The 22904-nt window shown below is 42.1% G+C and overlaps 2 protein-coding genes across 2 annotated transcripts; one reads left to right on the top strand and one right to left on the bottom strand.

Moving 5' to 3' along the window:
- The first annotated feature begins 1106 nt into the window (after window positions 1-1106).
- On the top strand, window positions 1107-10641 carry LOC134673534 (xylulose kinase). The gene is made up of 11 exons (XM_063531536.1): window positions 1107-1280; window positions 1792-1874; window positions 2260-2407; window positions 2587-2763; window positions 4150-4383; window positions 4518-4674; window positions 5917-6174; window positions 7006-7179; window positions 7876-7973; window positions 9288-9372; window positions 10486-10641. The coding sequence occupies exons 1-11, from the start codon at window positions 1224-1226 to the stop codon at window positions 10599-10601; spliced, it is 1587 nt and encodes a 528-aa protein (XP_063387606.1). The 5' UTR covers window positions 1107-1223; the 3' UTR covers window positions 10602-10641.
- A 4147-nt stretch (window positions 10642-14788) lies between these two features.
- Window positions 14789-22799, bottom strand: LOC134673543 (splicing factor 3A subunit 1). Its single transcript, XM_063531543.1, has 6 exons — window positions 22556-22799; window positions 21998-22162; window positions 21372-21693; window positions 17038-18320; window positions 15957-16666; window positions 14789-15108 (listed from the first exon to the last, which is right to left on the bottom strand). The coding sequence occupies exons 1-5, from the start codon at window positions 22671-22673 to the stop codon at window positions 16467-16469; spliced, it is 2088 nt and encodes a 695-aa protein (XP_063387613.1). The 5' UTR covers window positions 22674-22799; the 3' UTR covers window positions 14789-15108; window positions 15957-16466.
- Between the last annotated feature and the right edge of the window lie 105 nt (window positions 22800-22904).

Raw genomic sequence — 22904 nt, forward strand, 5'->3', positions numbered from 1 at the left:
TGTAAGAATCCTACACAAGACCCAACGTTAAGGTTACAATGTTGGCCCTTTGTGGGACAAGCTGTGTTGGGCCTTCAACCTGGTGCACGACTATTTACCGTCCTACCTGACTTGCCGATGGGTAATTGTTGAATTTGCAAACAGAAGCACAACGAAAAAATTGCCCTTTTTTATTTTTTTGCAGTTGGCCCTACAGCAAGCCATACGGCCAAATGTAACAATTAACCAACCATCAAACAAATGAGTATAGGCCCAACCACGGCCCAACCAAAACCACCACCGTTGAATAATTGTATGATTTATTGAAATAGGCCCAACGAAAAAATTACTCTAATGGCCCTCTGTTGGGAATCTTTGGGAGGGTCTTTGTCGAGGGCCCTCCAGCAAATCGTACGGCCAAATGTAACAATTAACCAACCATCAAACAAATGTGTATAGGCCCAACCACGGCCCAACCAAAACCACCACCGTTGAATAATTGTATGATTTATTTAAATAGGCCCAACGAAAAAATTACTCTAATGGCCCTCTGTTGGGAATCTTCGGAAGGGCCTTTGTCGAGGGCCCTCCAGCAAATCGTACGGCCAAATATAACGGTTGCCCAACTAATACGTAAACAAAGGCCCAACAAAATCCCTACAAGAAAATGCTATTAGGGGGTGTTGCGGATTTCCATGGGCGACGTTTTTTCTTTGCAACCGAAGTCAAAAGCAGAGTCCCTACCTAAATGGTTACGCTGTAGAGTTGGTTTTTGACTTACAAAGCTCTCGCGCCTGGCAGCAACCTATGTATTACTTATTTGCTTCTAAAAAAAATAATGTTTTTTTTTGCTCTAGAATTAATTATTAGACTTAATTTAGTACCTATTAGGTATTATAGTTTATTTTAAACTTTATTGCACATTAAAAAAGGTACAAATGACGGACTTAATGCATAATGTTTATAGGTAGTTTATGTGTTAGCGTAGAATAATGATAATTAACGCGCGACGCGATTAACTACAATTCTTATCAAAATTATGTCAAACTATACGAGATTGATTAAGGAATTCTTAGCTTAGAGCAATAAAATACAATAGTTTTGCTCTATATGATTTAATGATAGCGTGAAACCGCGCTGTATTGTGACGAATATTTATTAACCGCATTCATTCAGTCACGAGAGCGGTGCGAAGTGGTGAACACACCCGCTCCGGAACGCACCTAGTCATTGGCTGTCAAAAAATGACCGAAGTCACACGGAAGAAAACTTTTTTGGGTTTTGATTTTAGTACACAAAGGGTGAGTTTTAAAAAACATGATTTAAGTATGTATGTCTTTTTCGGTTCGAGTTCATTTGTTTTGTTTTGTTTTTGCAAAAGTTTTGTCAAAGTAAGGCAGATATAACTTAATTACTTACTGCAATAATTAGAATACTTTTATAATTAGTGGTTGTGTGATAGTGATTTGTTTAAATGCTAATAAGGTGCGTATATTCGGTAATATAAATTATAATAGGTTGAAAGAAAAATGGTTAAAAGTTTTAACAATATCATAGCAACGAAAACAGCAAGTGACATTGAACTTACTGAGAGATAGCCTCTGTGCTTTATTTATTTAAACTGATTAACCAATTGATATTTGTGGGCACTTTGCTAGTACTGTTACCGTAGATAATATTAGATAATATCAACAATTTTTCAAATACCATTGTTGTTTACAAACTTTTAGCTTTGAATGAAGTCATACACACACATTTCATGCTTGTAAACATTTTTAGTGACTTGTTTAAAGTTTTAAATATTTGTTGCAGCTCAAGGCACTAGTAATAGATGAGGATTATGGAATATTACAAGAGGCAGATGTTGAATTTGATGTTGATCTTCCAGAGTTCAGGTTTGTGTAAAGAAATCTGCAGGCGTATTATGGATGGCTTTATCCATGTGATAAAATAACTGTCACTCTTTAACACAGCGGGATAGACAGTGGCAGACACTGTTTTATCATGCTGTCACATAGACAAAAACAACCACAATATCCATAGCATGTGTCTGATCCAACGCCATTTCCTTTCAAGGATTTCCATAAGTTCTACGAATGTAATAGTGCACACTCAATTTCAGATATAAGGTTTATTGTCTATGCCTTGGACTAGAGGGATTCATTTAATAATTTTTTAGGTATGTAAGTAACACGGAAATGAGGAAATGCAGAAGTAGAATACCTATCAATTACCAAGTCCTCAATATAGTGTTAATATAAAGAACATTTTCCATTTCAGGACAGTGGGTGGGGTGCGACGAGGCGAGGGGGGTGAGGTGACAGCACCGCCACTATTATGGGTCAAGGCCCTGGACATGGTGATGGACAGGCTCATAGTCGCTGGAGTAGACTTCTCCACTGTTGAAGCACTGTCAGGCGCAGCACAGGTTTGATTTATCTTAACTACATTATTTCCTCATTATTATAAATTATGTAGATCTAGAATAGTGGTTCCCATATTTGTCTTTACTCTCACCCCAAAAATGCCATTGCCAAAAATTGTTTATATGTATCTCAAAATATATTTAGCCTTCATTTTAACACAAATCATTATTAAACCTTGCAGCAACATGGCTCAGTATGGTGGTCCAAGGATGGTGAAGCCCGTCTCTCAAAACTGTCTTCGGATGAGTTCCTGCACACGCAACTGGCCACTGCCTTTGTGGCTGACTCTCCGGTCTGGATGGATTCCAGTACTACGGTAGACTGCAGAGCACTAGAGGAGGCTGTTGGAGGCTCAGAGGTAGTGTTTGGTTGTCTATATATGGTGGAGCCCGTCTCTCAAAACTGTCTTCAGATGAGTTCCTGCACACGCAACTGGCCACTGCCTTTGTGGCTGACTCTCCGGTCTGGATGGATTCCAGTACTACGGTAGACTGCAGAGCACTAGAGGAGGCTGTTGGAGGCTCAGAGGTAGTGTTTGGTTGTCTATATATGATGGAGCCCGTCTCTCAAAACTGTCTTCAGATGAGTTCCTGCACACGCAACTAGCCACTGCCTTTGTGGCTGACTCTCCGGTCTGGATGGATTCCAGTACTACGGTAGACTGCAGAACACTAGAGGAGGCTGTTGGAGGCTCAGAGGTAGTGTTTGGTTGTCTATATATGGTGGAGCCCGTCTCTCAAAACTGTCTTCAGATGAGTTCCCGCACACGCAACTGGCCACTGCATTTGTGGCTGACTCTCCGGTCTGGATGGATTCCAGTACTACGGTAGACTGCAGAACACTAGAGGAGGCTGTTGGAGGCTCAGAGGTAGTGTTTGGTTGTCTATATATGGTGGAGCCCGTCACTCAAAACTGTCTTCGGATGAGTTCCTGCACACGCAACTGGCCACTGCCTTTGTGGCTGACTCTCCGGTCTGGATGGATTCCAGTAGTACAGTAGACTGCAGAGCACTAGAGGAGGCTGTTGGAGGCTCAGAGGACTACCTCTGAGCCTAGCAAACACTAGTTTGGTTGTCTATACAGGGTGAAGCCAGTCTCTCGAAATTGTCATTGATGAGTTCTTGCACACGCAACTGGCCATTGCCTTTGTGGCTGACTCTCCGGTCTGGATGGATTCCAGTACTACAGTAGACTGCAGAGCACTAGAGGAGGCTGTTAGAGGCTCTGAGGTAGTGTTTGGTTGTCTATATATGGTGGAGCCCGTCTCTCAAAACTGTCTTCGGATGAGTTCCTGCACACGCAACTGGCCACTGCCTTTGTGGCTGACTCTCCGGTCTGGATGGATTCCAGTACTACGAGTACACTAGACTGCAGAGAGTGCAGAGCACTAGAGAATTATGATTGATATAATTATAACTGATAGTCCATGTTAACCAAGATTAATTGTCCCTCAAAAACCTCAAAATACCTTAAAATTTTCGTCGTTATAAGCAATGTCGTTATAAATGGCGTTGACTACTCAAAGTGAAAACCACTGAGGCTGATATATACATTTTTTTATAGAATAATGTTGATTTACAAATGGTAATGTCACTAACTCTACTTTTATTACATCAAGGCCAATAATTTTTCTCTTTTTGAAAAAAAAGTAATGGGTGATTCAAGAACAGACGCCTGACATTCTACCTATAGGAGTATAGTGAAGAAGAAATTGCCAGTCCTTAAGACTCATTTCTCATTGCAGGCCCTCGCCAAAATCACCGGTTCCACAGCCTACGAGCGTTTCACAGGCTCTCAGATCCGCAAAATGTTCCGGACGAAGCTCAGGGTATACCAGGCGGCTGCGCGAATATCCCTAGTGTCTTCGTTTGCTTGTAGCCTGTTCCTGGGACGGATAGCTGAGATAGACTTGTCCGATGGGTCAGGGATGAATCTCCTTGATGTGCACAGCAAGAGTTGGAGTGAAAAGTGCCTTAAGGTAAACTTTCGTTGCTCAAATATTGATTTTATTTAAGATAATTATCTTAGTATTTATCTCTATTAAGCATATGGAGGATACAAGCTCAATTAGTGTGAAATTGCTCAATAATATATGACTATATCTTTTTTTAGGCCTGTGGCGATGAAACCCTAGCGGAAAAACTGGGCACCCCAGTACCCACGGCGAGCGTGCTAGGCACCATCGCGCCGTACTTCGTGGAGCGATACGGATTCAAACCCGACTGCCAAGTGGTCGCGTTCACGGGTGACAACAACTCTGCTCTTGCAGGTGAAATTTGAAAATAAAACAAACTCATAATGTGTAAAACAATCATATCGCGCCATACTTAATTTTGAACCCTATCACTTTGAAATAAAGTTCAAAATGATTGCAGGACGTATTTCCTCTGCCTTATAAAGGCTACATAAAGTCTTATTGTTAGTACTTAATTGACTTGAGTCTTAAACACAAAACTCAAAATGTTTCCAAACCATAATTATTTATTTACACCAGCTTGAAAGTCGGAGATGCCACTTTGTGTTCGGAAATGAAGAAAAAATACAACAATTCTTACTGTTTCGCTTTTTTAGTTTCACATTTTCACGTGAAAACGTAAGCATGCCTGAAAAGGCAAGTCTATTTTACAAAGATAAACTTGTGTAAGTATAGTAATCTAACCCATTAAAAAGTAATTCAGTGCTATCTCAAGTGTCGGATAAGAAGTAAACGTAATGCGTCTTAGATAAGATACATTCAGTTGATCTACTCTACATTCATTTAGCAAATATAACCACCAGCGATCTGGATGAATTAGATACTTGATAACATATCTTGGTGGATGTTGTTGTAAAACATACCTTAAATGTATTGGAATAAAGTTATATTTGCGAGATTTTACATAGAAGTATCCAAACTACATGTCTTTCAAGGAACTTTGGGGTAGCGTCGGCACTAGTTTTATTACGAAAGTGCCATTTATTAAACTTTGTAATAATAATTAAATTAATAAGTTCGGTTTTTTCACAATATTTCCTTCATCGAAATACGACTTCTAAATAGTAAATCGTATGTAAGTTCCAAGAAACTCTTTGGTACGACAGATCTATTTATTTATTGCACAAAAGATTGGCCTAGCGGTAAGAGCGTGCGACTTTCAATCCGGAGGTCGCGGGTTCAAACCCCGGCTCGTACCAATGGGTTTTTCGGAACTTATGTACGAAATATCATTTGATATTTGCCAGTCGCTTTTCGGTGAAGGAAAACATCGTGAGGAAACCGGACTAATCCCAATAAGGCCTAGTTTCCCCTCTGGGTTGGAAGGTCAGATGGCAGTCGCTTTCGTAAAAACTAGTGCCTACGTCAAATCATGAGATTAGTTGTCAAGCGGACCCCAGGCTCCCATGAGCCGTGGCAACATGCCGGGATAACGCCAGGAAGAAGACAAAAGATAACTTAAGCGTGCAAAAAGCATTCATAAGTTATTTAGTTTTTTTGCAAAATTGCCCATAGTAAAATGTTTTTTTTTTGCAGGACTCCGCCTCCGGCCTGGCTGGGTAGGCCTCAGCCTCGGCACATCAGACACACTCCTCCTCGGCCTCGACCAAGCGCAGGCCCCTCCTGCAGGTCACGTCCTTGTGGGGCCAGCCGAGGCCCCCTATATGGCCCTACTGTGTTTTGCCAACGGGTCACTCACTAGGCAGAATCATAGGGATAGATTAGCTGGAGCTAGTTGGGATGCCTTTAATGATTTGCTGAGGGCTACTGTCAGAGGAAATATGGGGTATATGGGTAAGTTTTATACTGTTTTGTTACATAGTTACAGCGCCCTTGGGGCCGGCAGAGGCCCCTTACATGGCCTTACTGTGTTTTGCTAACGGGTCACTCACTAGACATAATTATAGGGATAGATTGGCTGAACCTTGATGGGACGCTTTTAACGATTTGCGGTCAGAAATATGTGATATATACTGTTTAGTTATGGCCACTGAGACCTAGGGGCTGGCAGAGGCCCCCTACGTGGCCATACTGTGTTTTGCAAACGGGTCTCTTACTAGGCAGAATCGGGATAGGCTGGCTGGAGCTATTTTGGGTGCCTTATGGTGTTTTGAAAGCTAGTTTTAAAGAAAATATGGACTAGTAATACAAAAGTATATGATATAATCGTTAATATGTATAATGGCTCAGAATTTTTATTTATTTTGATGTGACACCATTATCGGCTGTCTTATTTTTGTAAAGGGAAAGGGTTTCGGGAAGGGAAGGAGGGGCAATCCGTAAATAATTACCGTCAAATCCGTAAATAATCTCTAGGCACAGAAGAAATACTACTACCGTACACAAAGGACACTTCCTACAAACCCGAAGTTTGACAGCGATTCAGGGTCGGATCATGCTATCCCTTTCTAATATATGGCACTAGCCCTTTCGGCTAATTAGGGTTGTCAAAATTCAAGTGTTTATCTTATCTGTGGTCGTGCACGCACAAGGAAGTCAAGCGGTGCCAACCATAACAATTGCTCGGAGCAAAGCTGAGCCGAACGGAGCCGAGTTCGACCGAAGTCAGGAGTCAGGAGTGTCTCCCCACTGGTCTAGGTTGAGTACGTTATACCTTCCTCGCAGGTATCTACTACGACACGGCGGAGATCGTGCCGCGCTGCGCGCCGGGCCGCCGGCTGGCGGAGGGCTCGGGCCGCGCGGTGTGTGCGCCGGCGCCGCAGTTCGAGGCGCGCGCTCTCCTTGAAGGCCAGGCGCTGGCGCGGCGAGCTCATGCCGAGGACATGGGTTTCCATTTAGGTCTGCTTCATTACATTATTTCCTTCTTAGGCCCACTTGCACCATTCCACTAACCTGGGATTATCCGGATAAACCTGGAATTACCATGGTTATCGGTACAATTTGACACCGGGATAACGGTTTAACCGCTTAACCCCGGGCCAGTAGGATGATGCAAGTGGGCCTTAGTTGTTTTAGATATTAAGGTAAAGTATACATACGCCAGGTTACAAAAGTTACATATGCCAGGAGTAAAAAAAGGAGATATACTAGGCACGCTAACTAGCCTCTCGATCGTCAATCGACCAAAGGAGCATCAGCTGATATTCTTCTTCATGTCTGAGGGACGTGACTCCTAGTGTATTCTTTCTACCACTGCTCTTCAGGCCTCTCGATCTTCGGCCATATGTATCATTGCCTGGAGCGAAGTCTGGGTAGTATTTTTGACCACATCTGACCATCTACTGAGTGCACGCCGTCTACTCCTGCGTCCGTCGACACTCCCGGTAATAATGCGCAGCTGATATAGGGCTTCATTAGCCACTTTTTGAATTATCGCCCGGGAACAAATAGTTATAGGATTTTGTATCTGGCCCGGGCGCCAGCCACCTTTATACAATTTTTTATACTTTTTATATTAATTATTATCTTTATACTGGAAATAGTAATGTCATTATTTCAAAGTTACATTTACTACTATAAAATTGTTTCTTTCAGATGAAAATTCCCGTTTGATCGCCACGGGAGGAGCAAGTGTGAACAAGGAGCTCTTGCAAATATTCGCCGACGTGTTCAACACGCCCGTCTATGTTCAGGTATTCAAAACATTATCCGCAATTTTTTTGAACGCAGTTTAATGGTTTTCTAAAATCGGCCCCATAACTCCTAACAATACGTTTCCGTATCTCTTAAGCCAGGGGTCACCTATTAGTTTCTTCAGGGGTCCGATTTCTTTAAATAATGTGACCATCGCGGTTTCGCGGTCCGTTTCTACTTGAGTTTATTAAATAAGTATTAAAATTATATTGGTCGGCGGTCCGCCATTTGGTGACCCCTGTCTTAAGCTCTAGTTTCCCAGGATAGTGGTGTCGTCATATGGCAGCGGTGTCGTCATATAGCAGCCGTCTCCATACAAAATACCACTCATCCTTATTTAGCCGTATTATTTTGTATGGGGACGGTCGCTATATGACGATTATGACGGCATCGCTATCCTAGGAAAATCGAGCATTACTTGCTCTCTGCGTGACATTGCGCCGCCTTGGCGAGTATTGCACGCATTAGTTACCAAACATGAGATTCTTGTTCTATGTTCACATAAATCAAATCCACCTGTAAAAAAAAAAAAATGTTAGTAACAGAATAATTAAAGGACAAAGTGGGCTCGACGAATAAAAGGGAATTTAAAGAACAATACCTGGTCTGTGAGAATATTTACTTGGCAATCCCACGGAGAGCGCTCCCGCTGAACTTGTAAAATCTTCTTCTGTCACTGTCGGTATAACTATGATGCGGAAGGCAGAAGAGACTGGTATTTTTGACTATAAACAAAATTAATTCCAAGGGGACGCGTTGTCCCCCATTACCGCCATTGTATTGTTGTCCAACCGTGCATTTCATACATACCCAAGAATTCCAGATGCCCTGTTAGAATCTAGCACTATCAGGCGTGGCTCACTCCGCAATTTCGTCGCTTTGCTACAGGTCATTTTGGGGAAAGCCATAAGTCGCGCGTGGCGCTGTCGACACCTAGCGGCCATATCTGTGCTGATCGTAACAGACGCGTTTTGTTAGAGAGTCAGTCTTCTGTACCTAGCACTATTATTTATTGTGTGGCACTATTATAATAATGTCTTGTTCAATCATAGACTAGGAAGGAATCCTCTAGACCGAGTTTAGAGCAATTATTTCATGCAACCGATGATGCCAAAAATGCGGGGGTGCGCGGGACGAGGTGAGCGAAGTCCCGTGCCGTGATTGGTCTGTTCAAAGACACGGACGTCACACAAAGACATTTTCGACTCGAACATGGAGTAAAATTAACGTATGCGTGGCAGAGGGGGTAGCGCGACTATGCTAAGTCTGGAGGATGTTTTGTCTGTGTGTTCAATATGCTGTGTGTGTTTCAGGAGCAGCACGCTAACGCCGCACTCCTCGGCGCCGCCATTCGCGCCGCCGAAGTTTGGAGCGCTAAGACGGGAGTCTCTCTTACTGGTACGCCCTCTTTTCAAACCATTACGATACATATAGCACTCGTTAGATAAGGGATACCTCAAGTTGTTAACAGGGCGAATTCACTTACACCGAACGTCAATATCCAGACTTTCGGGCTTAGTGCAGTCACTGGGCCCATAACCTAACACTACACCTTATAAACAACGGACAGCCATCTGGCCAAGCAGGGTCTCCGCTGGCATGCGGCCTGTAGTAGGCGGTCGAGGAGGCCTTGTACTACGTGGATCAGTTAGGAAAGAGGCTGGCTCAACTGGACTCGGCTGGAAAGAGCTGGAAGTAGCCGCTCAAGATCGTGACAAATGGAGGATTCTTCTGCGAGCGCTATGTTCCTATTGAGGGATAACAGGAATGCATCATCATCATCACAGCTTATAAAACAAAGTCCCCCGCCTCGTCTGTCTGTATGTTCGCGATAGCTAAAAAAGTACTGAACGGATTTTAAAATAATTCTTGAGGAAAGTTTAGGTGTATAAAAAGTTAAGGTTTTGTGTAACCTGTGCGCAGCCGGGGCGGGTCGCAGTGGCAAGAGCCCGTACCGTGCGTCTGTGCTTGCCGCCAGGTGGGGTATGACTTGTTAGCCCTATGTTTAGCTATAGTATGAATAATCTCAGGTGATTTTTTCGGGCTCTGACCCTAATCTGTTAAACAAAAGATATTGTTTCCTTTATGCAGTGGTTACAATGCTTACTGCTAATAGCCCCGACGTAAGTAACGGGAACAAACCCATTTAAAAAGCAAATTTACCATTCTAATTATATGGTTCAAATTCTTGAATCAGCCCATTCGGAGATAACATGTTTTTGCTATCTCAAAAAACAAGACCACCCTAATTGTTCTCTGAACAAGCTGTCATATGAATTTGAACCTTAATACTATCACGATAGTTGCTTTTTAAACGACATGGTTGCTTTGGCACTAGCTGTAGACCGCTCTTAAAAGAAACAAAGGCTTTTGTTTAACGGATTAGCACCCGAACTCGAAAAAATCATCTGAGATAATTCTTACTATAGCTAGCTTACGATATATGCCTGGTTTCCCAATAATGTTGGGATCATTAAAATTGTACATAAAATACAAAACATGGTATTTCAGGTTCGGAGCCGACGGTAGCCCCGGTAGCAACCCCGTACCCCGACGCGGAGAAAATATACACGCCCATGCTCGCCCGCTACCGCAAGATGCTCGAAGACATTCCTAAACTACAGTAACCGCTTACTTACATATAACACTGCATATGAAAGCTAATTTATCATAGAGTTAAAAAATATAATATTTTTCAAACTCGATGGGTAGGATGACAGGTGTCATCACCATATAATTTATAACTTAAAACGCCAAATCTCGCAAAATTGTATTGAAATGACACCTGTCGTCCTACCCATCGAGTTTGAAAAACACTATAGTTTACTACACCTGTACCTACCCTTATCATGATCTTTACCTCGACAGTTTAGTTACACTAGTGACTGCTTATACTCACTCGCAGTGTATCTCATTTCTGTTAATGTACTCATGTATTGGTGCAAGCGAGATGCACTGTGTGAGCTTAACACGAGCTTACGCAGTCTAGGGAATACAGCCGCAGTGAACTCATGGTAACGGTACAGTTTAAAAGAAAAAATCTAAAGCGACACGCTAAATAACAGTCAAGATTTTCAAATTACATACGAAATGTACAAATGAAAACCGTCAACAAATCCTAGTGTCCAAATATAAGTGCGTAAGCTTAAAAAACCGGGTAAGTGCGAGTCGGACTCGCGCACGAAGGGTTCCGTACCATAAAGCAAAAAAAAAAACGGAAAAAAATGCAAAAAGAAAACGGTCACCCATCCAAGTACTGACCCCGCCCGACGTTGCTTAACTTTGGTCAAAAATCACGTTTGTTGTAAGGGAGCCCCATTTAAATCTTTATTTTATTCTGTTTTTAGTATTTGTTGTTATAGCGGCAACAGAAATACATCATCTGTGAAAATTTCAACTGTCTAGCTATCACGGTTCGTGAGATACAGTCTGGTGACAGACGGACGGACGGACGGACGGTCTTAGTAATAGGGTCCCGTTTTACTCTTTGGGTACGGAACCCTAAAAAAGGATAACAATCCATTGCTATGTAAACCTTGAAATATGCTATGTTCAAAGTTACTTTGACCAGACTTTTCTATAATTGCCTAATTTCAGGCATTTTTGATGTTGTTTTTACTGTCTCTCTGTTATACTTAGAACACTGACCTATATTAACGTATCAAAGATACACTTATACATAGGTACATGCTTACATATGTATGCACTTTTTGCACTATTGTTAGTTCTTTATGAGATTTTGGTATGAATTTTTGATCTAAGTTCCTTTATAGAATTGAGTGATATAATTTATATAAATACTATCTAGAATCTACAGGGTGTTTGGTACATCGTTTGCCAAATTAAAATGGCAGATAGTTTGAGTCATTTGCTATCTTCTCAGGCCAAAATTTTTTTAATTTGACGCAAAAATGTTTTTTCACCTCAGCAGCTCGAACAAGGGTACTTTGCTTCTTAAAAACAGTGAGCAAAATGCGATTTTGCTCACTGAGTCATTTTGTCTCACTCAGTGAGCAAAATCGCATTTTGCTCACTTAGTGAGACAGTATGAGTGAGCAAAATCGCATTTTGTTCACTGAGTGAGACAAAATGTCATTCAAGTGACTTTTATAGTCAAATGTCATTTAAACATGCGGGGTCTAATACAAGTTCGATATACTTGGGTTCTATATCTCTGTCCCTCTAGGTATGTTCTCACTGCTTAGGGTGAAAAAATTTGTGTACTACACGAGATCAAAGTTATTTACATCTTGTGCGCTTTTAAATCCCTTACTACGCTCAAGATTCTAAATTAGATTCACTCGCTACGCTCGTGAATCTATTATAGAATCTTTCGCTTGCACGGGACTCAAAATAAGCACTCGAAGAAATATCAAACTTTGATCTCTTGTTGTACAAATAACTATTTCACTTCTATGCCAGTTTTTTGTTAATTCCAAATTTTTACTTGCGTAGTACGTAGTTAGTAAAAAAAACCATGGCCAATTTTGTTTTTCTAGGCATGAGAAGATAGCAAATGACTCAACCTATCTGCCGTTTTAATTTGGCAAACGATGTATCAAACACTCTGTATTTTTGCAGTCCAAAAGGGAATGTGTGAATAATGCTCAAGATAGCTGATATGCTCTTTTATACTCTGGAAAGCATATTTGTGAAATGCGATGGAAGCTGCCAGTGAAAAAGAACATTGATATGACATACATTTTATGGAAAATACATTTGTTTGTCAAACAACATAGGGGTTATTCATAAATTACGTCATTTCAAATTAGGGTCTGTTTCAAAATAGGGGTCTGGACATCGGATGACGGTAGCATGAAGTAGGAGGAAATGGGGTCATTTGAAGCATGATTTTTGGATGATTATAGAGGGGCGGGGGGAGGGGGGGCAAAAATCGATGATGTAATCTATGGACAGCCCCATACGCTGGGCAAATGACATGCGTTGCATTTCATTAACCTTTTTAATCCCGAGAATGAGATAGATAACGCATCCTAAATGTCAATCAAACTATACTAATTATATAACCTGGAGGTAGTTTTATGAGTGGCATATTTAGACTGCGGTTGCGGCATTTGCGCATCAACTCCGCGACCGAAATGCCCCGTTATGAAATTTATGAAGAATTACTTTTTGCGATTTGTCTTTGATGCTATTTCTGATAGCCTATAGCAGGGGGGTCAAAACTTTTGGACTCATGGCCACGCCCAAGCCTTTAGCTTTCAGTAGATTTGAGACCCCTGGGCTACAAGGCAGTTACTAATTTTTCACTGGACAGTTAAACGGTTCAAAACAGATTTACAGTGTTTGGTCTTTGCATTTAAGTAACTTACATTCCATAGGTAGCATTAAATGTGACGTTCCATGGCAAAAGGTACCTTATGGCGGCTGGCGCTTACGTCGCATAGCGCCGCAATAATATTGGATCGGCGTTAATAATAGCGTAAGCGCCAACCGCCATAAGTTACCTTTACCCGTGGGACGTCACAAATGTAAATGTGCCTTTGCTAAGTGTTCCGTTATTTTATATGTTAACTAATTTTTAGTTTGTGATTTAAAATCTGACATTCCATTGTGATTACCTAAATATCGTACTTACAAATATTGTTAAGTTTAGTATGAAGATTTTAGAATATATTTACACTATATTTCTTTATATAAACTACATCACAAGCATATCACTATGTAATGGTGCTTTGCAGTGCAATATTTAATTGTATACTTTACATTTTAATATAAAACATCCATATCTGTAACATGGAGCAGTGAGGATTTTTTAAGCTTGTATTTTCTATGCGTTTTTAATAAAAAAGTTTAACATTGAAACTTGGTTTTTCATATTCTATACTCTGTATCTTTAGGTATTTAAATAAAAGTAAACAAATAATTAGTAGCCATATAGATAGAAATATATCGGAACGGCCAAGGCGCTCACAAATATCTGTACACGCCTCTATTGTCAAGGCGTTAGAGTGCGTGTTCAGATGCTTTTGAGCACCTCGGCCGCTCCGATGTATATGATGGCGGCTGTACCTTTTCGGGTACCTAGTTATAACATTTATTGGTTAACCAACCAACCAACCATGCAAAACCGCCTGGATCTGTCACTGAACGACGTGACTGTAACCTACATTCGTCAAGTGGCTTAAGAAGCCATTTCAGGGTAAATTTTGTTTACTTTTATTTAAATACCTAAGAATACAGACTATAGTATTCACTTCTAAGTTCCAACATGAGTTACTACAAGAAAAATACTCATATTCCACCTGTCCGATTTCTTTGACCAATGTCATTGCGTCTCACTTTCTCATTAAGCAAAAAGTGAAACGCAATGGAGCATTCCATGAAATCGTCTACCATTTGTCCCGTACAAACGCGATTTTCTGAAGACTTGCAAGTACAAGAGTTTCCTTTTCTATGGCAAATGGTCATAATTATGCGCAGAAAAATAATCGGCTACTTTAAATGCCGAAAAAAAAAGTCGCAACACAGGAAATAAAATGCGTTTGTACGGGACAACCCGTGGAATGCTCCAATAAACATTGGACAAAGATAATGGACAGGTGGAATACCACCCTAAAGGTGGTTAGGCTGTCGATATTTGAACAATAAAACTAGAAGAATGCTGGTAGTGAATCTGGGGGTTAACACTTTGACTACCGAGAACCCGCCTGGTAGGCACTCGTAATGTTTGCTCAGATGCCGGACAACCCGCCCAGCGGGTTCTTTTGTACGCAGATATAGACGGCCGGTTTCTGGGGTAGTGCGCCGTTTTTTGCCCGGCTGCGAAAGTGTTAAATGAAACCGTATTACAGAATTATGTAATTGTGTTTATTTAGTTTGCTAGTATCATAAACACATTTTATTTCAAGATACAATTTTCTGTCATTTTACCCATTCAACTCAATTATTTTATAGGTATCACTTCCCAAAAAGTTAACTCTTTGATATAATATTGTAATGTCCTATACCTATAGCTTATGCACTTGAATGCCAGAATAAACACTACTGTGTGTGTTGTGTCTCTCTCTTTTACTTCTTGCGTCCTCCTCTCTCCTTCACTTGCAGTTGTATGACCGCGCCGGGCGGCACGTTGTAGTATGCCAGTGTGTTGCTGTCTTTGAAGAATAGACCCTGTTGACAAGAAATTAAAGATCAATTTGTAATAGTTATTTCTTAGGCTTCAGATGAATACGATGTTGATGGTAGTTATGTTATATTTAATAACGTTATTTTAGATGAGGATTTTACAGATGGCGCCAGCAAAGGTTTCAATGCAGGCCATAAAATTCTAAATATTAAAAAAAAATGTGACAAGAAACAGGTCTTCCTTTTCCTTCTCTTTTGATGTTACCCTCTGTTAGGGTGTAGCCATGGTGTAGCGTAGTTTGTAATGTGCTACGAAGGTTAAAGTGCTACGCATGGAAAGATGTGCTACGAACTTGCTTATATTAGCGACTAACCTCGTACTGCAGTTTTTGTTTAGCAATGGGCATGTTGGTGGAGCGCTGCAGCATGGTCTTGAGGTCGCCGACGGAGGCGCTCAGCGAGATGGACAGCGGCAGCGCCCGTCCGTCCAGGCGCCACTCCGTGCGCTCTGGTAGCGCTGGGAGTGCTACACTAACTGGTAACGACCCGTAGCGGAGCTTGTCGTGTGCTACGAAGGTTTTATGTGCTACGGCATAGAGTAATGTGCTACGTTGCCTATATTAGCGACTAACCTCGTACTGCAGTTTTTGTTTGGCAATGGGCATGTTGGTGGAGCGCTGCAGCATGGTCTTGAGGTCGGCGACGGAGGCGCTCAGCGAGATGGACAGCGGCAGCGCGCGCCCGTCCAGGCGCCACTCCGTGCGCTCTGGTAGCGCTGGGAGTGCTACACTCACTGGTAAAGACCCGTAGCGGAGCTTGTAGTGTGCTACGAAGGTTTTATGTGCTACGGCATAGAGTGATGTGCTACGAACTTGCTTATATTAGCGACTAACCTCGTACTGCAGCTTCTGTTTAGCAATGGGCATGTTGGTGGAGCGCTGCAGCATGGTCTTGAGGTCGGCGACGGAGGCGCTCAGCGAGATGGACAGCGGCAGCGCGCGCCCGTCCAGGCGCCACTCCGTGCGCTCTGGTAGCGCTGGGAGTGCTACACTCACTGGTAAAGACCCGTAGCGGAGCTTGTAGTGTGCTACGAAGGTTTTATGTGCTACGGCATAGAGTGATGTGCTACGAACTTGCTTATATTAGCGACTAACCTCGTACTGCAGCTTCTGTTTAGCAATGGGCATGTTGGTGGAGCGCTGCAGCATGGTCTTGAGGTCGGCGACGGAGGCGCTCAGCGAGATGGACAGCGGCAGCGCGCGCCCGTCCAGGCGCCACTCCGTGCGCTCTGGTAGCGCTGGGAGTGCTACACTCACTGGTAAAGACCCGTAGCGGAGCTTGTAGTGTGCTACGAAGGTTTTATGTGCTACGGCATAGAGTGATGTGCTACGAACTTGCTTATATTAGCGACTAACCTCGTACTGCAGCTTCTGTTTAGCAATGGGCATGTTGGTGGAGCGCTGCAGCATGGTCTTGAGGTCGGCGACGGAGGCGCTCAGCGAGATGGACAGCGGCAGCGCGCGCCCGTCCAGGCGCCACTCCGTGCGCTCTGGGAGCGCGGGAAGAACCACGCTCACGCCTACGTTACCGCCTCCGTGGCGAGCTGGAAAAACAAATCAATTCAGTATAGGACAGATTGTTGTTTTTCTTTTAAGATGACTTCTCAATATGGTTTTAATGTTGGTGCAGTTTATATGCGTACGGTAGGTCGGTAGATGTCGCTGCTATAAAATGAGTAAGAAAAGAAAGGTGATGGAAACATAAGCGGAGTCTCGATTAAGTCACTGTAGCTAGGTTAGTGATAGGATCCGACTGATCTCCGTCTCTCACACATACATACACATTATATGTATAGAAACATATAGACACGTAATATGTCTGTTTCAAATTTAATGTAAAGTGATGCTAAATGGTTGTTTTTTTAAAGAGATAGGTATTCTTGAGATATTAAAGAAAGATGCACGCGAAACTCACCTAACCACGTAGACTCCGGCTCGAGCGTGTCCTCCGTCCTCGGGCGCTTCGCGGCCGGCTCCTCCTCCTCCACGGGCGGGGCGTAATACCCCGGCACCGGCGTCGCGATCAGCGGCGGCCGCGGCGCCATCGGCGGCAGCACCATCAGCGACGGCAGCGGCTGCAGCAGCACCGGCGCCGGCGCCACCGGCCGCGGCGGCGCGGGCGGCGGCGCCGGCCGGGGCGGCGCCATGCGCGGCGGCGGCGGCGCCGTCACGGGCTTCGGACCTATCTTCTCCTTCTCCTCATCTGGTAATAGCCCTTTAACTTTGTGGATTTGCTGAATCTGGTCTTCAAGTGTGATATGAGCGCGAGCGGCGCGCGTAGCCGCTTCGACGCTAGACGTATGCCCGTCCCAAGTGACTCTATCATCGCGACGCTTCTCCTCTTCGCCGATCTTTTTACCGATAGCCGTTTCCTCGTCACCGACACCGAAGATATCGGTACGGCGCTCGGCGAGCTGCTTGAGGCTGGCTTCGATCGCGGCGCCCGGGGCGAGCGCCTCGTCGCGGTCGGAGCGTTCAGCCGCCGCGCGATCTCTCTGCTCCAACCAGCGAGGATCCAATAGACCGATACGGACGTGGTCGGCAACTTTGCTCGCTGGGATCTTCTCTCCGGTGATAGGGGAGACTAGCCACTCGTCGCCCGGCGGGGCGGGGGCCGGTCGCGGCTGCTTCGGATCGTATTGCTTGACAACGACGCGGTCCGGACGAGGTGGTAGCGGTGCTTCTTCGCGGACTGGACGACGCGGTGGTGGAGGAGCTGGCGCGCGCTCGTCTTCACTCGAAGAACTGTCTTCCTCCATGTCTTGGACGCGCGTATCATCAGGTCGCTGCTGCTGCGTGCGATCTTCCATAGTGGACAGTTCCTCATCGCTCTCCGATTCTGATTCGGATTCGAGCTGCATTTCTGTGTCATCGTCAATAGGAGCCGTAACGCCTCGTTCTTGAGCCAGCACTCTCGCTCCAACTTCAAGTGGTGTGGTCGGCGGTGGAAAGTCTCCAGGCTCCCCCGCTGGGTAGTCGACAGTTTCGACAACTACGAAGTCGTGCCAGTCGACACAGGCGTATGCGAGCCGCTCGCGCTCCACTCGGGCCTCGTCCTGGGCGCGGCGGCGCGCCTGGTGCGCGAGCCAGGCGGCGCGCCCGCGGGCCGCGTCGAGGGCCCCGGTCCGGATCTCCTGGCCAAGCTTTGCTGTTAGCTCCTTTGGTGGGAGTAACACTTTGGTGTATTGTTCCAGTAACCTAATACAACATGAAGTAATTTCATTATGGCAGGTAGGACCAACTTCAAACTTCTATATAAACTCTATTAGACTGGTCATATTTTTCATAAAATCGATTTCGACTGGCAAAGCATATTACTTTTCGGCAACCGGATTTTTTAACCTAATTAGACCCCGCTGAATCCGAATTTGCCGGTTGCTCGATCGAAATCTTGACCGGAAGTGAGATATTTGACATTAAAGGTCCCTTTTTTCAGTTGTTCGTAAATAACTCTTAAGCGGTGGCGCTTAGCAAAAAATATTCTATTACATATGTATTCTGCATAAAATTGCCTACAAGAAAGATTCAGTACAATTTTTTGCTAGGATCAATATTCAAAGAGATTAAAACGCGGCAATTTTAATTATAATCACTTCTAAGGTCCCGTTTTTTAGATTTTCGTAAATAACTCATAAACGGTGGCCAATATCAAAAAATGTTGTTAGACGTTAATAATCTACACAAAATTTTGAACAAAAAAGATTCAGTACACTTTTCGCAGGGATAAATATTTAAAAAGATAATAATGAGGGAAATTTAATTATAATAAATTCTAAGGTTCCTTGTTTTTATTTTTTCGTTAATAATTTGAAAAGTATGACTCATAGCAAAAAAAAAAATCTTATACATAAATAATAAACGTAAAATTTCCTACAAGAAACATGTAGAACACTTTTCGCTAGGATCAATATTTAAAAAGACAAAGCAGCGGGTAAGTTAATTATAATCAATTTTAAAGTCCCTTTTTAGTTTTTTGTAAATAACTCGTAAACGGCGTCCCATAGCAAAATAGGTATTTAAGAAAAAAATATCTTCATAAAATTTCCTCCAAAAAACATCCAGAACACTTTTCTCTAGGATCAATATTTCAAGCGATATTAAAGGAAGAAAGTTAATTACAATCAGTTCACAAGTCACTTTTTTTTAGTTTTACGTAAATAACTCGTAAACGGTGGCCCGGTGCAAAACAATATTCTACATAAATATTAAACTTAAAATAGTCCACAAAAAAGGTTCTGTACACTTTTTCGCTACGATCAATATTTAAAGAGGTATTCAAGGGGGTAAGTTAATTATAATCAATTTCCAGGTCCCTATTTTTAGGTTTTCGTAAATGACTCGTAAAATAAGGCTCATAGCAAAATAAGTTCTTAAATGTTCTTGTAAATAAATAATCGATATAAAATTTTGTACGAAAAATATATGGAACACTTTTCTCTTTTTAGGGTTCCGTACCACAAAATGAAAAAAAAACCAGCCAAGCGTGAGTCGGACTCGCGTTGCAAGGTTTCCGTACCTACATTACCTAATTTTTAACAATGTATTTTATATATGTGAAACGCGAGTGAATTGCCTTTAAAAAACCTGTAGGGATCGGTTCAAAAACTAAGTCATGTCCGACTCGCGCTTGACTGCATAATTCTAATAGGTTTTCCTGTCATCTATAGGTTCTATTCTGTATATTTTTTCAAAATTTTAGATCCAGTAGTTTCGGAGATAAAGCCCCCCCCCCAAAATAAAACATTAAAATACAAAAAATTACCATCCCCCCCCTTTATCTCCTTAACTACTGGGTCTAAATTTTGGAAATAAAATAATATAAAATAGTTCTTTACCTATACCTATAGACGAAAACCTAAAAATAGGGACCTGGAAATTGAGTATAATTAACTTATCCCCTTTAATACCTCTTTAAATATTGATCGTAGCGAAAAAGTGTACATAACCTTTTTTGTGGACAATTTTAGGTTTAATATTTGTGTAGAATATTGTTTTGCAACGGGCCACCGTTTACGAGTTATTTACGAAAAACTAAAAAAAAGTGACCTGTGAACTGATTGTCATTAACTTTCTTCCTTTAATATCGCTTGAAATATTGATCCTAGAGAAAAGTGTTGGAGATGTTTTTTGGAGGAAATTTTATGTAGATAATTTATTTTTAAAAACTTATTTTGCTATGGGACACCGTTTACGAGTTATTTACAAAAAACTAAAAAGGGACTTAAAAATTGATTATAATTAACTTACCCGCTGCTTTGTCTTTTTAAATATTGATCCTAGTGAAAAGTGTTCTACATGTTTCTTGTAGGAAATTTTACGTTTATTATTTATGTATAAGATTTTTTTTGCTATGAGTCATACTTTTCAAATTATTAACGAAAAAATAAAAACAAGGAACCTTAGAATTTATTATAATTAAATTTCCCTCTTTATTATCTTTTTAAATATTGATCCCTGCGAAAAGTGTACTGAATCTTTTTCGTTCAAAATTTTGTGTAGATTATTAACGTCTAACAACATTATTTGATATTGGCCACCGTTAATGAGTTATTTACGAAAACCTAAAAAACGGGACCTTAGAAGTGATTATAATTAAATTTCCCGCGTTAAAATCTCTTTGAATATTGATCCTAGCGAAAAATTGTACTGAATCTTTGTTGTAGGCAATTTTATGCAGATTACTTATGTAATATAACATTTTTTGCTATGCGCCACCGTTTAAGAGTTATTTACGAAAAACGAAAAAAAGGGAGCTTTAATGTCAAATATCTCACTTCCGGTCAAGATTTCGATCGAGCAACCGGCAAATTCGGATTCAGCGGGGTCTAATTAGGTTAAAAAACCCGGTTGCCAAAAAGTAATATGATTTGCCAGTCGCATCAAGAAGGAGAGCGATTTTGAATTTTTATGTCTAGTCTATATATAAAATACACTCAGCAAAACTTCTATATAAAAATCGTCTCATTTTTTAAGCAAGTTTATACAACCGTGTTCCAACTGTTATACCAGTTGTTTCAGCCTACTAAACAACTGAATTAACTGGGTCTCAACTTATGAAGCTACAAGTTGGTTGTTTGCCTATCTCTCTAAAGAAGATATATCGCAAACTTGTCACTTTACAAAAAGTAACACTGATTGTTTATTTATGTACAATATATGTACCATAATCAAGACAAAAAGAACTAACTCCTTATTATAAATCCTATTGTTAAGTTCAGTCTCATAATTTCTATTCACTAGAAAACTTACCTGGTAAAGTACTGGAACAAAGAATGCTGCGGGCGAAGGAAGTCAAACTGATGATTCCTCTCCTCTTTCTTCATCAAGTCCGTCAGGAACTGCCTTCCGTTCCTCGCCACGAACTGCGCCGTGAGCTTGACGATGTCCAACTCCAGGGCGGAGATGGAGGGCGCGTCGGCGAGGAACTCGAAGTCCGGGGGCGGGTCGCGCGGCGGCGGGGGCTCGGCGGGGGCTGCGGCCTTGAGCAGCTCCTGCTGGCGCGCCGCCTGCGCCGGCGCCAGCGCGCCGCGGATGCCGGGCGGCCCGCCGGCCGACGGCGGTGGCCCAGTGTCTGAGATAATTGCAGATTGTTACCTAGTTTTGATTGATGATTTTGCCTAAATACAATATTTAAAAATTGATTGAATTCTTTGGAGTCATTTTTTTATCCTGAAATGACTTCTACAGTCCACAAAAATTCAAAAAAGGTGAATTCATTGAACAACCAACATCATTGAAATAAAAGTAACAAGACAGTCGAGAGTAGGTAATTTACAATCATTATCCCCTGAGGGAAGGAGGGATCCCCTGTTAATGGCTACTACGTTCGGTTATATCCTCTACGCTGAAAGGTTATCAACAATTTTATACAATACCTTTCCCTTCTCTGATCTCCTTGACCTTGTGCTGATAATAGGCATGGTAGGGGTCCCCAGAGTTGAGGAAGTTGAATTTGGGGTTGCCGAGCTCGTTCTGCCGGATACGCGCCTCAAACTCCGGCCCGTTGCGAGCTACGAAGCTGGCCGTCTTATCCACAATATCTTTGGAAAGTAGTTAAGGATCTTGGTTGAGCTGAAACTTAATTTTTTACAAAAATAAAGTGTGATAATATAACTTTCTTCTATTTTGTTAGCTATGCAAGAGAAGGAACTATAAGAGTCCCATATTTCTCGATACTAGAATTGAAAACAGTAAAAATAGCAAGATGATTTCATTGTAAACGAATTATCGACATTTAAATTAAATTTATCATTTTTTTTTAGTTTAAGGATTTAAAAACTATCTATTTATTACTCATATTAATTAAATAACAGCATTATAAAAGCCATAGGGCTAAATAAAAAAGGTGCAATACACAAAACTAGGTTATATTTCAAAAACTGTTGCAACCTCACTATACTGCCTAAATAAATTGTTGGTGATAAAAAGGATACTCCTGACTTCTGGTGGTGGGTAAATGATCCCGATGACCGGCGGCGGGGGCGCCTGGGGCTCCTCCGGCGCCGCGTCTAGCGGCTGCCCCGGAGGACCCATCATGTCTATTGAAGGCATGATGCCAATAAACTGGCACAAATGGCTTCTTTACACTATTTACTTTCTAACTTATTCTCTTAGTCTAGATATTATCTAAATATTTTACGCAATTCAAAGACACGTAAAATTAAAATACACTCATCCAACATGAACACAACGCTAGTATGTTGGCTGTCAGTGTCAAATTTTGCAAGCAAAATGGCGTCGATGCGAAGTTCGAAAACGTTTTAAATTATGCCTCAAATATGC

This window comes from Cydia fagiglandana, chromosome 2 (genome assembly GCF_963556715.1).
Source record: "Cydia fagiglandana chromosome 2, ilCydFagi1.1, whole genome shotgun sequence".
Classification (NCBI taxonomy): domain Eukaryota; kingdom Metazoa; phylum Arthropoda; class Insecta; order Lepidoptera; family Tortricidae; genus Cydia; species Cydia fagiglandana.